Source organism: Tympanuchus pallidicinctus, unplaced genomic scaffold (genome assembly GCF_026119805.1).
Source record: "Tympanuchus pallidicinctus isolate F22 unplaced genomic scaffold, pur_lepc_1.0 scaffold9, whole genome shotgun sequence".
Lineage (NCBI taxonomy): Eukaryota > Metazoa > Chordata > Aves > Galliformes > Phasianidae > Tympanuchus > Tympanuchus pallidicinctus.
Window position 1 is genome coordinate 14573118 of NW_026294813.1, and position 16259 is coordinate 14589376.

A 16259-nucleotide genomic window follows, 5' to 3' on the forward strand; every position below is an offset into this window, starting at 1 on the left:
GATGTCAGTGACCCACCTCTGTCCGCAAAGCTGTGCCTGAACGAGGGGACACCCTTTACTTTGTCACTGTGCCCTGGGGAAGGGGGACCCTGAGGGCTGGCGCTGCTCCTGGGGACACCCACAGCAGTCCTGGGGGTCCTGGGGTGCTGCAATGGCACTCGGACTCCTACAGGCTGTGACCACCTGGGGACACCCCATAGGCCAGCTCTGCTCCCTGGGGCAGAGGGACACTCCATCAGCTCCAAAAGGAGCAGGGGATGCCCAGAACCATCATGATACTGCTGTGCCCCAGGGTCCCCTGTGTTGTTTGTGTCTCTGTGCCTACAGCAGGACACGATTCTTCTGGCACTGCAGCCCCCCATATAGCCCCATAGCAAGGGTGCCCCACCAGCCTGGCACAGCTGGAGATTGGGGTCGTGGCCCTAAGCCAAACATAGCACCCCACTCCCAGAGCCAGCAGTGGGCACAGCGATGCTCTGTGGAGGTGGCCACAGTGAGACCCCTCTGTGCCACGCAGGCTCCTCCTAGCACAGCCACCCCAGGACCCTCCTCCGCACCGCCCCAGTGTCCTCTGTGAAAGGCCTGGCAGCAAAACACAACGGAAAAATCCTCTGGGACTGGAGAGAGCCAAGCACTGACCCCCCCTTCTCATCCCACTGCTGCGTCGCAGCACCAGCACCAGCACTGCCCCACGTTACCACCACTCCCGTGCCATCATCCCCAGCAGGAGGGCACCTCCAATGGGACAGTGTACCAGGGTGACTTGGGGCATGCAGGCTGCCTTGCTCCTTCTTTCTTCTCAAAATAAACCTTATTCTATAGGCCAAAAAAAAAAAAAAAAAGAGTAAACCCTTCTGATCCCAACTCCTCCAAAAATACCCCATGCTTGAATACCGCTCGTAAATGCTTCTGGTGCATTCCCAGCTGCAGGGTGGGTTTGGAGCTGGGGGGGTCAGAGGGGATGGGGTGGGATGGGATGGACGAGGTGAGGGACTGTGTGAGCTCCAAGGCCATCCCTTTGCACCCACATCCAGCAATGGGGCGCACACTTGACTTTTTGGCACAGAGGCGCAGTGAAAATGGTTGGAGGTGAGAACTGGAGAAAATGGTTTTATAGGAGCAAGACAAGGATGGTTGGCTCTGGAGAAGATGCTTCAGCCCAGAGCAGCCCAGTGAACTCAGAGGTGATGAGTACAATGTGAGCAGCTGGGGGAGCTTCCTATGAGCCCCCCTAGGGATGCAGGTCCCTCTCACTGCACTCTCCATTTTCCCCATGGCCACATCCTACAGGAACACCTGGTGCCATGCAGGTGCTCCTGTCCATGGCTTTGCCCTCAAAGCTGAACTGCAGGACAAGGGGTTCTGGGGTAGGCACCTTTCTCCAGTATGTTCCTAGGGAAGGGACTTCTTTGGTTGTCATCACTGCCCAGTGTTCCCCAATGAGCCAGGCTGCAGGTCGTCTGCCCACCCCAAATTCGGGGCCATGGTGGGACTGCTGGCACCTTATGATTGACATATCCTGAGCACCATTTGTGCCTGCTGGAACCTGCATGCAAAAATAGCCCCTCCAATCCCAGCTGAAAGATTTATGGACTCAGGGCTCCAGCCATGCTAAATGCTGCCTTGCGTCCCTCCAACATATATTTACAACTGGCACCTGTGTCCCAACCTTTGCCTGAGAGATGTGGCTGAGGGTCCCCACTGCTGCAGCCCACTGCCCTGGGTGGTGGAGCTGGGCTGTGCTTGTGTCTGGTACCTGGTGCTGGGTCAGGCAGTGCAGATTGTCAGGGGACAGCTGGCAGGGCTGAGATTCCTGCGGGAGGCACAAATCTGCCCTGGAGCTGGGCCATGGCACAGTGTCACGGGGGGCATAGTGGCCCCTCTGCACTTCGACACCCAAAGATGCTGCAGGACACCACAGTGCTGCAGTCGCAGAGACTGCAGAGACACCCCCCCCAACAGTCCCATGGCCAGCCCGATGGACACAGCTGAGAACTGCAGAGTTGTGACATGCCATGCAGTGCAGTTCAGCCTCCAGGCTGCTCGCTGGTGCTGGCCCTGCAGCATGGGTACTTGGGGTGCAGGGACAGAGGTATCCCCACTGCATCCCACCATATCCGTCGTGTCCCCAAGCTCTGCTGAGTGACAGGACGGGGTGGCAGCAGGTGGGGAAGGGGCCATGCTGGGGCAGCCAGGGTGACTATTTCAGGGCCTGAGCTTAGCCAAGGCAGCCAGAGGGGCTCCAGCCGCATTCCCGGCTGCTGCCCCATTGGGGGGTCGATATATAGGGGGTGCCCCACCTGCACCCCCTCCTACCACTCTGCCTAGGGATATTTTCGGCTGCCTGCAGGAATGGGGCCAGGAGTACAGAGCCTCAGGGGCAGGTGCTACACTGGAGCTCAGCCGGCCCCCAAATCCCCCCCCCCCCGCCCTGGGCAGCACCTGTGAGGCTGCCAATGGGGGTCTGGGTTGCCGGGTGCTGCTTTGGACATGCCTCAAATAGTTTCCATGCTGTATAAGCACTCGTGCTGCTTTCTCCCTGCAAGGAGGGCTGGCAGCCCCATGCTGCCCACAGCGGGGTCTGCAGCACTCCTCCCTCCATAAAGCCCTGCTCCTTGGGGGCACCTAAAGTTGGAGGTCCCTGCACTCCCCCACGGACACGTGCTCCAAGCAAGCAGAAAAAACACTTTTATTGATGAAAGCGTCTTTCCGAAGAGCCATCCGCATCCACCCACCCCGGAGCGTCGGGGGAGGTGGTTTCCTTCCATGTGTAATATGGGATGCTCAAAGTATCAAAATAGTGAGAAAAGCCTCAGCGAGTGCAAAGGGAGGGAGGGAGGGAGGTCCCAGAGCCAGGAGGGGTGGGGAGCTGTGGGCTCTGGGCCCCTGGGCAGGCATTGGGCTCTGGGGGTTAGTGGGGGCAATGTGAGCGAGGGGATAAATGAACTTGGAAAGCTGCAGGCTCAATACTACAGAAATTTAAAAGTTATAAAAAATACTGAAGATCTCAGAAAACAATGCAGGCACTTGGGAAGGAGAAGGAAGGCAGAGCTGGCTGGGAGGCAACAAGATGGGAACAGCAGCTCCTGGGGAAAAGCCATGGCACCGGCCCCCAAGCGGAGGCACTGAGGAGGGTGCACGGTGCCTCCTGGGAGACTGCTGCTGCGGAGTGTAGGGGCGTTCAGCCAGCAGTAAGGCATAGAGGTGAAGGGAGGCTCTGTGCGAGGCACAAGGGAAGGTGCAGAGATGATCCCCAAACAAGGGCAAGGCACAGGCCTCACCCGCTCCCACCTGGAGGAGGGAGAAGAAAGAAGCAAGAGAGAGGACAAGAAGGCACGAGGAAAGTCCTGAAAGGCGTGAAGGGCCAGGCCCCAGGCAGCAGGGAGCCTCGGGCCCCAGGGGCACCTTGAGCTGCCCGAGGACAGGCTCCCAGCCCGGTGTGCTGCGTGGAGAGGTGGGCTGGGTGGCGAAGCAGCAGCGCAGGTGCTGCACGGTGTCTGGGTTAGTCCTGGTGCACCGGTGCGGGCAGGGCACTGGTCTCCCCGAGGCAGCCCAGTGTTGTTGGAGGTGGGGTGTCTTAAATAGGAGCCGGCGGCAGCAGTCTGTGCAGTGAGTGGCGGGAGGGCTCTGCCTGGGCGCAGCGCAGAGGCGCGGGGCTCAGTTCTGCTCCTCGTCCCGCAGCTCCGTGGGCAGGAACTTGTACTGCTGCTGCCGGATCATGGCCAGCTTCTTACGCGCCTCCTCCAGCTCCCGCTCCTTGCGCAGCATCTCCTCCTGGGCGGCGATGATCTGCAGAGAGAGCAATGAGATGCTTTGTCCACCTGTGGCAGGGATGGGAGCACATCTCGCTCTGCATCCTCCCATCGCAGCCACAATTACGGCTGAGCACCCTCCGTGGTCGCAATATGCACGGTGCTCACGAGATACAGCCCACAGTGTCCTGCAGACAGGTCCCACATCCAACACACGAAGCTGGGACTTGTGCCATGCCACACAGGGCTGCACCTGTCCCTTGAACAGCGTTCTACCCTTCACACACCCCGTGGCACTGGGATGGTGCAGATGTTACACCAAACACATCGGTACATATTTGCTGGCTGTGCTCACTGCTAAACAGTAGGAAGAGTATCAAGCTCTGCTGTGTGGGACGGGAGCAACTTCCCAGCTTGCAGTGCTGTTCAGTGACCCATGTTGGCAGATGATAAATATGGCCTTGTAGGCAGCCAGAGCCACCCTGCACTATGGAAGCAGCCCCACTCCTCACCTGTGCAATTCCTCCCACCATCTTCTCCTTCACCACCACTGTCTCATCATGGTCCTGGAAGGCGGCTGCCTTCTGTGCTGCCTTCACCAGATTGTCCGATGCTCTCTTCACAGCGTTGCCAGCAGCCTGGAGTTGGGGAAAAAAAGGGATTATTACACTCAGCCAAGGGTACAACTGCTGCCTCGGGGGGGGAACCCCTGTGCCAGATGGGCTTGTGTGCAGAAGAGGCAGCTGGGAGAAGGGGACATGCCGGCAGAGCTTCCTGCTCATGGCTTGCTGCCACCACAATTGCTCATGACCATTTCAGGCACTGCTGCTCCTGACTGAGAGCCCATGGGCTCCCTTGCTCTGCTCCCACATGAGCAGGGCAGGGACTGTCCCATCCCAGCCTTTGGCCCAAGATGACACCTCCGAGGTCCCATCGGGATCGCTCCTGCAGCACATGGGCATTCACCTCTGCCCTGCAGCCACGGAGATGGCCACATCAAAACATGTCCCCACACTTTAATGCCAGGGATCTGGTGCATACATTTCAGGCATTCCCAAGCCAGGCCATCAGCCATGAATGTCCCCAAGCTCTGCAACCCCAGCATGGTGGACAAGAGCCCAGGATTACACGTGCAAGCAACTGAAGTCCAAGCTATGTGGAGCCAGCATCCTACTGAACCACCAAGAGCAGTGCCACAGCCCCATCCCATAATCCTAGATGCCTCCCTGCTCCTATCCACCACTCAAGCACAGAGGTGAATCTTCAGGAACCTGGAGGAGGCAGCTGGGGCTCTAGGGACTCACCTGGAGCCTCTTCATAGCCTCTGAGTCATGATCAGCCTTCACCTTGCAGGCCACCAGTAGCTGTGCTGTGGAGGCAGCCACCTGCTTGGCTGATGAGATCAGTTTCTCCTCACTGGCGTGGCCCTGCACTGCCGCGTTGGCAGCTTCGCAAAGGTTGTTGGTGGCAGCAGCCACCATGCGTGCCTGCAGCGAGAGAGGGTGTCAGAGAGGTGCAGGAGAGGGTCCCAAGGAGGACATGGCACATAGGATGGGGACAGTTGGCTTCCATGCCACACCCCAGATGGTGGGAGAGGGAGTAAGCAGTGGGGCTACTTCTTTTAGAGTGCAGAAGCACAAGGACAGAGAGCATCTTGCCGAACACGAGATGTCCCCTGCCCGTATGCGTCCTTGATACTCACAGCTGAAATGAGTCCTTGGGACCACTGTCCATCATCCACTGCATTGGCCGGGATGACTCCCACCTGTTAAGCACAGGAGGTGAGTGAGGCACAGGAGCTGTCGGCAGCCCTTGGAGAACAGGACCAACCACAGGCCGAGATCCACCTTCTCCTGTGAAAGCTCTGCATCTTGATGACTTCAACTCTCTTCCTCTTACCTTTCCTTGGGCCACCAATTCTCGCTGGGCTGCTGAGGCTGCTTTCACCAAGGCACTTGTGGCTGCAGCGATTGATTTGGCAGCCTCCAGGATCTGCTCCTCAAAGTCCAGGCTCTCATCCGCTTGCTGTAGGCAAAAAATGGGCACATTAATCCTATACAAGAGGGCAGGGAAGACGGCAGGAAGCTGGGGAGGTGAGGTGGGGCTCAGCACTCCACGCTACCTTGGGCTTGGCCCTTGGTTTCAGCTGCTCCAGCTTCTTGGCTGCAGCCTCGATGGCAGCTGCTGCACCCAGCAATTCATTCTCAGCAATGACCGTGGGATCTTCAGGGTCAACCCACTCTGTCCCTGCAGAGATAGGAACCAAGAGAAGTTAAACCCATGCACAGCTTTATTTCCCGCTGACTCTTCCTCCTCCCATCAGCTGCTGAACCCCAGGTGCCAGCCCAGGGGTGGATGTGGCCGTGGCACTCACCCTTCATGGCCTCGGCTGCCTGGATGAGCTCAGTGACAGAGCTGGCCACCCGCTTGGAGTACCCAGCCAGCTGCTGCTTCAGCTCGTGGGTTGGCTTCTGCAGAATCTGCGAGAGCAGGAGTGAGCACGTTAGGGAAACAGAAGCAGGAAATGGTCCCTACATGGCAGTTCCCTGCCCCAGAATTTGCCTGCTTGGAAAATGTGCTTTTTGGGGCTCAGACACCCTCATTTCAGGCTACGGCGAGTGCCATCATCAGGGTCCCACGGGTCCATTTGAGATGTTTCCCCAGAGAAGGAGGGGGGAGCCCCCACCCTGCATGTGCGTATCAGTCATTGTTTGCCATCCTGTCTGCAGCAACGCTGGTAGGTCTCCTCCTGCACAGGGACAGGATGCTCTTCTAGGACATGGCACAACACTGGGGTTCTCGGCTTGACCCCTTCCACCACTCAGAGGCTGTCCCCTTGGATCTCCTCCCCACCCCAAAGTACTCCAAGCTCCAGAACCCTTCCCTCCCTTGCTGTCCCCCCCTTGGAAAGTCATCTGCAAACACAACCTGGGCAGGGGAGGACGCGGAGCAAGGTCCCAGCCCCTGCAGGACACACATCCCCCTTCTAGGAGCCACCCTGAAGCGGGTGCTCTGGGGGACAGGCATGCACACACCACGGCACACCCGAGGCCACACGTCAGCTCGAGCAGGAGTGAGTGCAGGCACGGACCTTGGGGTCCTGCTCCAAACCAGGCAGACGCAGCTTCACCCCAGCGCCGGGCTGGGCAGGCGGACGCGCCGCCAGCAAGGCTCATGCGGAGGTTAGACACTGGCAAGCACACCAAGTGTCGCCTTACTCACCGGCTGCACGGGAGGACGGAGAGGAGAGAGAAGGCAGTGAATGCCCCGCAGAGACACACGGGCAATGGGATACGCGCAGGAAAGGGTGAAGAAGGTGAGACAGAGAAGTGGGAAGCAAGGTTCAGAGGCTTCCTGGAAGCTGCCATCACCACTTCGTATTTCAGCCCCAGCACATTTTCTGCTGACCGGACCCAAATGCTGCAGGGCTGGAGGGACCACCCATGCCCAGAGCAGCACCTTATTTCTCCCTGCTCCTAACTGCCTGACTGCAGTTCTCAGCCTGAATTTCTCTGCTTTTGGTGGCAGAGACCTATTGTTACAAAATACCACATCCCTGAGGAGGTTCAAATTCCTTCCCCTCCCTGGTGAAATATGCTGCTTGCTTACTCCTCTGCTGGGAGCCACGTTTTCCATCCCAAGCTAAATAACTCTCTTTCTTGAACTACAACCACTCCTGTTCACACTCTGTGAGGCGTTGGCTCCCAAAGGGAACAACCCAGCATACACACAGCAAGTCTTGCTGTATCCTGTTGGTATCAGGCAGTATTCCGTCCATAACCTCCCCTTCCACACCCTTCTGTACGGGAAGGGACCAGCACTGCACTCTGCCCCATCAGCACCTCTGCATGCCTTCTGCTCACTGCTTTCCAGGAACCTGCTGCCCTCCCACCGACATGACCCTGCACACACAGATTGGCACGCTGCTGAGGCTGGGAGTGCTTTTGACTTTATTCTGGACTTGCGTGGGGCAATCTCAGGAAAGTCACAGGAGCTCCTGAGCTGACAGCACACAGCAATGCCCAGTTTGCCCTCATGAGCACATCTGGACAAAATGCCATACTGTTAAGTCTGTTGTCTGCTCTTCTGACATGTTTTAAATTGCTAAATGGTCTCTTTCTAGAGGACATAGCCTTCCCAAGATGTACCTCTGGTAAGTATTTCACTGAATGTACTGCATGTGTGATATTCAGGAGACGTCAGAAGGCAGCTGGAAAGTTACACCCAAAATGCAGTGGAATAGCATGCTTCTGCGAGTAGACTGACCTTGGGCACAGTATGTCAATGCCCAATCATCTGTGAAATAGGTCAGCCAGAGAATTTCATCTAGCATGTCAGTCTTGGCTGTGATGTCTTATGTGTGGCCACAGCATCTTCCAGAAAGACATTTGATCTAGAGCATGCAAAACTCACTGCTCCTCTTGGAACTGTATCCTGGTGGTTTCCTCCTTCAAGCATAATCAACCATCCCTTGATTTCCCCCGCCTCTCTTCAATTTCTAGCCCTTGGCTCCTGCCTGCCTCCTTTTTGTTCTGCCAGTGCTGGCAATTCTCTTCCCCAGGGAGCTTGACTTTCCCTGAGCTCCACCACTTCACATCTGGTGAATTTGGACAACATGATTTATCAGTCCATTTTAACTAACCCAGTGAAACCATGCTGTGTAACTAACCCACGCTTGCTCTTTTTCCCTGCTCCTGGTCCAGGGCTATCAGCAGCTCCAAAGGCATGCGCCCTGCACATCCCTGCAGCAGGGTCAAGTCTGTCACTATGTAATCTTGCCAAGAATGCAAACCACTGGAAGCACTTCGCTGAATCCTTGCTTTCCATCTCCTGGTTAACCCAGATTTCATTTGTTTCAAGCAAGCCACGCTGATTTTGTAAGACAGCTAATTAAAGCAGCCAACTGAGAGGACTGTAGCAGCAGCAGTACCTGAAGTAATGTAAGTACTGTACTATTCAGCAGTAAGCTGAATAGGGTGCAGCTGGCCTTTGCAGCCAAGACCTCTGCCACCACAGGCATTGTCTGTCTCACACTCCTCTGTGAGCTTAACAAGTTCTGTTTGCACCCTGACTGAAGCTTCTCCCTCCCACCACTTTTAATGGAAGCTGCTCTAGGATTCTGTTCCTGTGTTGTTGAATTTCCAGCCTCCATCTGTTTATGGCCAGTTAATCTCCATCTGTTGTTAGCCAAATACTTTTCTTGAAAGACTGTTTATGGCTCTGATATCTGCTTCTGTAAGTAACTACAGGCAGCACTCCTACCCCTCCTCACCTTTTGTTTGCCTGTCTAACCTAGGTACAGGGACAAGGAATAAGACAGGAATCCAGCACCAGCTCCTCAAGGATCATTTTGACACTGACTGTCCAGCTCAGGTCAAAGCAATTATAGCAGCACTACCTGAGAGCACTGCTGCAACAAATAGCTGCAGTCTCAAGGCAGGGATAGGTCTCTCTTTTATGCAGGACCTGAAAAACAGGCATTGCTACCTGTTGTGCCCCTGGCCACTGCACACCATCTTTTGCCCTGCACTCACCTTGGGCACTTTGAGTACAGGCAGTAAGGGTAAACTTGCTAAAATACCTCAGTGAGGGTAACTGCGGGGCTCAGGGGTAACTGGGGATCTGGGGAACACCTGGTGACCACGGGCAGCCTCAGCAAACCACGGGGCTGGGGACACTCACCACCAGCACGTGCTCCAGCAGCTCCAGGTAGCCGTCAGCGCATTCCTTGCCGAAGCGCAGCGCCCGCTGCCGCACATCTGCGCTCACCTCCGGGTGGTAGGCAGCCTCCTGCAACCCAGAGACAGCATTTTCATCCAGACATGACACTGGGGCTCGTGCCAGGGTCCCCCCAGCCCTGTGCCAGCCCCACGTCCGCCGCCCACCCATGCAGCACCTTGCAGGCGCGCAGCATGTCGGCAATGGCACGGCGGCTCAGGTTGGCGGTGGCGATGACATCCTCCTGCCGACACGAGTTACCAGCGGCCACAGCTTTGGCTGTGGCCATTGTGATGCCTTTTGTCATTCGGATGAAGTCCTCTGGGGTCGAGACCTGGGCAGGAGGCACTGGGGAGGAGAAGACCTGCGAGGAGAAAGGCAGGAGTGAGGCATGGGGCAGCGGGTGGGCAGGGCGTCAGCTGTGACACCGCAGCGGTGCTCACCGCCAGTTCTTGGCGGATATGCTCTATCGTGGCCTCCAGTGCTCGTGTCCCCTTTGTGGCCTCATCCTCAACAGCCTTCACTGTCTTCAGCAAGGAAGTGACATTGGTGACCATCACCTGTGGAAGGGAGAACAGAGCCAGGTAAAGCCCTGCAAAACCTCTAGGATGCTGCCAGCACCATCTCTCCCTCTGGTTTGGTGCAAAATTGTCCCTTCCCCAAACTCCACTCACACCACTTCATTTTGATCTCTCACCAATTCATGTGTGCTGTGCCCCACCCTTCACATGCCTCTCTGCTCCATTCTCCCAGTTGTCTCACAATTCTCCCTGTGCCCCTAGACATGCGCAGAAGTCCCCCAGCTCTTTCTCCAGCCCTCCTGCCCCAACTTTTCTTCTCCATTGCAGACCTTGGCAGAGTTCTTCAGCTGATAGACAGCAGGATCATCCCCAGCTTTGCCAGCAGCTGCTTTGGTGGAACCAATCAGGTCCCCAAGTGCTTTGGCCACATCCTTCACAGCATTGATCAGAACCACCTGGGGAAAGCAAGGCCAGGGTCAGGAGTGTGATCTGCTCACACTCAAGCTGGGGTGGCGCATCCCAGTGATAAAAAACACGGCGCTGTAGGATACACCATATACATGGAATTTAGCTCAGCTAGAGTGCCTGACTAGGGTCAAAGCCCAGTCAACCCTCTTCAGGGCACATGGAGTCCAGCCCAGACCATACAACCTCAGCTCCATTCCATTCCTGCAAGGCATGAGCACTCTCCATTCACTGCAGGTGCTCCATCCTACCTGAGTCTCTGGGTCTTCAGATCCCAGGCTGGCAGCACCCAGCTTCACCACCTCGGCCAGGCGGGTGATGGTGGACACAGAGGACTGGGCAGCCTGCGCTAACTTCTCCTGGCTGGCAGTGGCGTTCTGCACCAGCACCTTGGTGTCTTCTACCAATGCCTTGGCTGTCTTCAAAATGCCTTCCCTGGGGAGAAGAAGAATGTCAGAGAGAAGGCAGTGCCGCAGAGGTGTGCTTGCACAAGGTGCTGAAGAATGACATGCAGGTTTCTGTCCCTCTGCATGTGCACATGCTCTTTGCTTCCTGCCTTCTGTCTGTACACACTGGTTGTGAAAACAGAGCCAGCATGAATTTGCAGATTTCTCTGGGGCTAGCCCACGGCTTACAAGGATGTGAGATGGTAGGATAGAGCCTGACCCTTCACCTCCAGCTGAGCAAAGTGTCCTTATCCCCTGATACCTGTGGTCAGCAAAGGTTTCAGAGTTCTCCCGATTGAGAGTCCCTGCTGTGGCAAACATGATGGTGGTGTCGAGGTCAGCAATGATGCCAGAGACAGCACTGGCTGCAGTGATACAGGCTTGAGTCCCACGGTTCCCAGCCTGAAGGGCTGCCAGCACGTGGGAGACCTGTGGGGTACAAGTAGGTTGATTGGAGAGGCAGACACATGCAGTCCCCACCACGCACCTCTTTAAATCAAGGAGGGGAATAAGGAATTACATCCCTTCTTAGCATTCAGTAATTTTTATCTCGTATCTCTCACTTTTAGGATTGCATGTACCATTGGACTGTGCTAATCTCCAAACAAGTGAGGCGTGCAGTTTATTACACGTTATAGCTCACTCCTTCTGCAAGCGCTAAATCCAAATCCTTCACTCTGCCAAGCACTCTCAAGACAGAAGTTTTCCTGGTGGAAAGTAAGCTTGGAAAGGAAGAATCTGCAGGGGGCCCTGAGCATGCTGATATGTGCCAGACAGTACAAACCAGTGTTTGTTTTGCTTTTGTAATCTTGCTTTGGAGGACTGCAGCTCTACTTTTTTTAACCCATGTTTGCATCTGTTATTAACCAATGTGCTTTTAAATGGACAAGGTTTTCCACCATGGCAGTAGAAGGTGCAGAAGAAATCAATCACCCAAAGTGAGTTGCGAGCTCGTTAGAAATGCAGCAAATGCTACACACATCTCAATAAGGGCAGGTTTACAGAGCCCTGAGCTGCCATGAGAGTGTGATCAATACTCCTTGGTAGCTCAGCATTTCAGCAGTGAGCACCCAGCTGTTGCACTGCTCCAATCACAGCACAAGTTGGTACGGTGTCAGGAGGGAACTGGGGTGGCTCCTCCACTCCAGTTGTGCCAGGGCAAGCATGGCCAAGAGCAGATAGAGTCCAGGATGACCACCGGAGAAACCAAATTGGTGGCATAGGACATGGGGTTCAACCCAGCACTCCTCCCACCATCTGAATGCCCCCCTCCTATTACATGCTCTGAGGGCTGCTCACCTTCTCGGAGACCTTGCGTGCACTCTCTATCAGCTCCTTCTTGGTGTAGGCATCGCTGGGGCTACACTGCAGGGCTCCAGCCTTGGTCACCAGGGCAGCACAGCCATGGCCGAGCTCCTGTACCCGGCGTTTAATGTGGGAGCCAATCTGCAGGCAAACACGTGCATGAGAGAGCCTCAAGGGCATCAGCCTTACACCCAATACACCCAAAGGGAAATGCCAGTCATCCAATGCAGCTCCTCCAGGCCCAACATCTTACCTCCTCATTTTCAGCAGTGAGCGCAGCTGGCTTGGCCTGTTGTGCCAGCTGCCCATAGTCATTAGTAAGCTGGTTGGCCAGTATGCCCAACTCATCTGGGTTAGTGGTGGATTTGGTGACCTGCCAATGAAAGAAGAGCAGAACTCAGATGGGTCCTGTAGTAGGACAGGCAAGCAGCAGTGGCAGTTGCCTTGCCTGGGTGAGACCACAGCACACTGTCTGCTTTCTGCCTCAAGCAAGAGGGCATAGGAGAGCAGAGACTGGGCCCTGTACGCACCATCTCCTGCACAGTCACTGCAATAGCCTTGGCCGTCTTCACCATTGTGGTCTGGTAGTCCACAAACGTCCCCTCTGGCTCGCCCATTGGTCCCTCATCCAGCTGCAAGAAAATATATCAGGAGAGTTTGGCTCCAGCCGCAGCCCAGAGGCCCTCCTTGACTACAGCATGGCAGATTTGTGCTTCCCACAAGGGCTCCAGATGCTCCTCCCTTAGACCATCCCCCAGAGCTCCCTCAGGGGAAGATCTGAACAACTTCCAGCATCTCTCACTTCCTCCTTGGCTGCCTAAGCGCAGTACCCTGTTTACCACTCCTCAAGCAAGACTCAGTGGCAGCATCCCAAGGAAGACAAGAAACGACTAAGTGTCACACACAGAGTTTGACTCTGACTCCTCCTCTCCCACAGCCCTCTCTGTGTTCCCTTCACCTGGTTGATGGCTTGGGTGATGGAGTCCACCATGCCCCCAACAACGCCTGCAGCGCTGGCTGCCTCGTTGAGCGTGGTGGTCAGGTCCTCCACTGCCTCCTTCATCATCTGCACGGCTTCCTCCAAAGCCTCCTGTGTGTGGGCAGCTTGCTGCAAGGACATGACAGAGTGAGAGAATGAAGTTACTCCACTCCAATGCAGACACCACATGCTTGTCCTGAGTTTTGGTGTCGGGCGTGCACATATGACACACGACAGACATCCAAAGCTCACGGTGTCAACATGTCCACCTCCTGCTCACCTTGGGGTTCCCACCAGCCTCCTTGGCTGTATACAGCATCTGCAGGGCAGACTCAGCCAGAGTTTTGGTCTGGTCCAGAAGGTTCATCTGCTGCTGGTGATTGGGTGTTTTGGAGGCAGCACCAATAGCTGCCAAAATGAGGGGCTCGAAGTACTGAGCCATCTGGGACACCTAGGGAAAAGCAGAGTCAGTGCTGGCAGGTCCTAGTACCCGCTAGCCTGAGCCTCTCCTCATGGTGCAAACTATTTGACACACATTTGGTGGCTGATCACCAGCTCCCCATCCCTGCCCTTCAGTTACCTTATGTCCCAGCTGTGAGGCTTCAGCCCGTGCTGCACTGGCCACAGGCTCTATCAGGTTGTTGATCTCCTGAACAGCCGTGATCATCTGGTTATGCAAAGCCTGTTGTAAAGAGAGTATCTTGCATGAAGCTACAGCAGAGCTGGTCTCACCAAGCTCTGGTGAGAAGGAGTTAACCTGCTGAGGTAAGCAGGACACCAAGGTGCTGGCTGCACTGCTAATCAGATCTGGGTGCTGTGGTGGCCTGAGCAGACCCACTCCTCCGTCCCACTGAACCAGACAGGCAGCAGGGACACACAGCTTTAAGCTAGGCTGTTCTGACAAGCACTTGGCTAGGTGGATTTAGGATTCCTGCTAAAGACACAAGAAGGGCTGCAGAAGCCCTTTGTGAAGGCAGAGGGATTCCAGGTAAGATCCTGGCCCCGGGAGCATGTTCCCACTTACCTCCTGGGAGATACCTTCTCGGGGGGCCAGCTGCTGGCTGATGGCTGCAAGGGAGGCCTGGTCCACCTCCCGCATGCATCTGTTCAGGACCTCAATGGCCTCGTCGCACTCCCGCTGTCCAGGAGCTTTGTCCCTGTATGACAACCATATCAGCACTGTGCAGGGCTTACCATCGCTTTACCACAAACTTCCCCTGGTGCTGGAGAGGGGCAAGACCCCTTTCACCAAGCAACTTGGTGTTGGAGCCAGGCACTGCAGCTGTACCACATGCCCCTCAACACTTATTAGTGCCGCAACAGGGGCAAGAGGAACAACACCTTCCTTGCTTCCCCATGGCAACAACCAACTAGAACAAAAGCAAGATGTGCCAAAATATTCCCAGCATGCTCGGAAATGCACCCAATACTGATCAGTGCAAAGGGTCCATGGCCACACACACAAGATTGGCTGACTCTCACCTCATGTTGGTGATCAGCTTCTTGATGGAGTCTGAGACAGTCCGAGAGTGGCCGGCCAGCACTGACCACTGTGGCGGGTCCTTGGGGTTGACAGCCAGGGAGCGGGCAGTCTGAATGAGTCCAGCAGAGCTCTCCAGCATCGTCTTTGCAGATATGACAATAGGCTCCATGGCTCTGCGTCCCTGTGTGGGAAGGCAGTGGCCTTGTGAAACAGATGGACTGGTACATGCGGGCAGCAGCTCCCACCACAGCCAGGCCACCACCCCTCCCCGCCCCAATGACACCCCACCTCAGGGCTGATCTGGGCAGGAACGGTGGCAAACTCCGGGTTGGAGGCAAAGGCTGTCAAGTTGTCCACAGCCTCTATGAGAGGAGCTGTGGCTGCGCGGCACCGCTCCCGGTTCTCCTCATTGAAGGCACCATCCAGGGCCTGGTGTGCAGGAGAGAGCAAGCAGTTATCTAGCCCTGAGCATACCCTAAAACCCAAGTGCTCTCTTATCTATACCCTGCCCACACTGCCCCAACAGGAACCGCACCTTGATGGTCTTCACCAGGTTGGCTGTGCTGTTGGCCACCTCCTTAGCTGACTGGACGAACTGCCGCTTGGCGACAGGGTTGGCGGTGCGGGAGGAGGCCAGGCGGCAGGTGTTGCACAGGGCTGAGGTGTGCTTTGCCACAATGGTGGCTGCTGACAGCACCTGTAGAGAAGAGCAGAGTGAGGCAGGACCCACAGCATCTCCCCACTTCTCCAACACTCCCTTTTAGACAAGAAAATGCCCACCACAGCAGCCCACTTCATACTCACCTGAGACTGTGTGCAGGCAGGATCCACCAGGTTCTGGCAGGCCATCTGGATGGCCTGGTTAGCTCTGGCAAACTGAGTGGGGTCTACCAAGCCCTGCTGCCCAGCCTGGCTGTTGGGATCAGAAACTCCCACCAAGTAGGCAGCCTGTGAACATGAGAGATGCAATGAGGGACTGCATGGGGACAGAGGCAGGCGATAGCTCCCAGCCCCAGGAGTGATACTGAGGCTGGGAATGAGTGTATCTCACCTGGGCTGCTGCTTCCGTGAGCCCACAGAGAGCTTTGGAGGCTGCGCTGATGGACTCTCCAAACTCGGGCAGCTTGCTGTTCTTTGCATTCTGGGAGATGCCAGCCATGGACTCACCCAGCACCTGAAGGATACACAGCCACCAGCTAGAGACCATCTCCTGTTTGCACTGAGTGCTCCAGATTCGGAGATCATCAAGTTCCACCACATGAGAAGTGAGGGAGAAAGCCTCTTTCCCTTTGCCACATTTGCCCTCATATACTCTCCTAAACCTCCCCATCCTTCCCCAACCTCCATCCTTTGCTCTGCTCCTGTCTCACCTTGGAGTTCTCCATGACGCTGTCCAGGCAACTGAAGTAGGACATGTCATTGACAGTCTGGGTGGGGTTCTCCAACAGCTCCTTCACCGTCTATAAAGACAGAGATGACACACAAAGGGAAGCGCATCCCCTGCATCCCACCCTGTACCTGTAGCTCTTCTCCCCCCACTAGACATCTCAGCATCCAGCCAAGCCCAAATAGAGGAGGGCCTGGGTCACC

The 16259-nt window shown here is 55.9% G+C and overlaps 1 protein-coding gene across 2 annotated transcripts in view; it reads right to left on the minus strand.

Moving 5' to 3' along the window:
• Positions 1 to 2672: 2672 nt before the first annotated feature.
• The window catches only part of TLN1 (talin 1), a 30861-nt gene continuing 17274 nt past the window's right edge, over positions 2673 to 16259 (minus strand). For both annotated transcript variants that reach the window (XM_052670574.1, XM_052670575.1), the window contains 26 exons: positions 16040 to 16129; positions 15721 to 15843; positions 15474 to 15617; positions 15205 to 15366; positions 14958 to 15098; positions 14669 to 14850; positions 14211 to 14343; positions 13767 to 13868; positions 13467 to 13637; positions 13166 to 13315; positions 12738 to 12839; positions 12461 to 12580; positions 12202 to 12348; positions 11165 to 11331; positions 10708 to 10891; positions 10321 to 10446; positions 9914 to 10030; positions 9649 to 9834; positions 9435 to 9542; positions 6127 to 6232; positions 5875 to 5999; positions 5652 to 5777; positions 5455 to 5517; positions 5057 to 5239; positions 4265 to 4390; positions 2673 to 3789 (listed from right to left, as the gene is read on the minus strand). In XM_052670574.1, coding sequence (XP_052526534.1) covers positions 3658 to 3789; positions 4265 to 4390; positions 5057 to 5239; positions 5455 to 5517; positions 5652 to 5777; positions 5875 to 5999; positions 6127 to 6232; positions 9435 to 9542; positions 9649 to 9834; positions 9914 to 10030; positions 10321 to 10446; positions 10708 to 10891; positions 11165 to 11331; positions 12202 to 12348; positions 12461 to 12580; positions 12738 to 12839; positions 13166 to 13315; positions 13467 to 13637; positions 13767 to 13868; positions 14211 to 14343; positions 14669 to 14850; positions 14958 to 15098; positions 15205 to 15366; positions 15474 to 15617; positions 15721 to 15843; positions 16040 to 16129 — 3516 coding nt within the window. In that variant the 3' untranslated portion in view covers positions 2673 to 3657. The remainder of the gene's footprint in view (positions 3790 to 4264; positions 4391 to 5056; positions 5240 to 5454; positions 5518 to 5651; positions 5778 to 5874; positions 6000 to 6126; positions 6233 to 9434; positions 9543 to 9648; positions 9835 to 9913; positions 10031 to 10320; positions 10447 to 10707; positions 10892 to 11164; positions 11332 to 12201; positions 12349 to 12460; positions 12581 to 12737; positions 12840 to 13165; positions 13316 to 13466; positions 13638 to 13766; positions 13869 to 14210; positions 14344 to 14668; positions 14851 to 14957; positions 15099 to 15204; positions 15367 to 15473; positions 15618 to 15720; positions 15844 to 16039; positions 16130 to 16259) is intronic.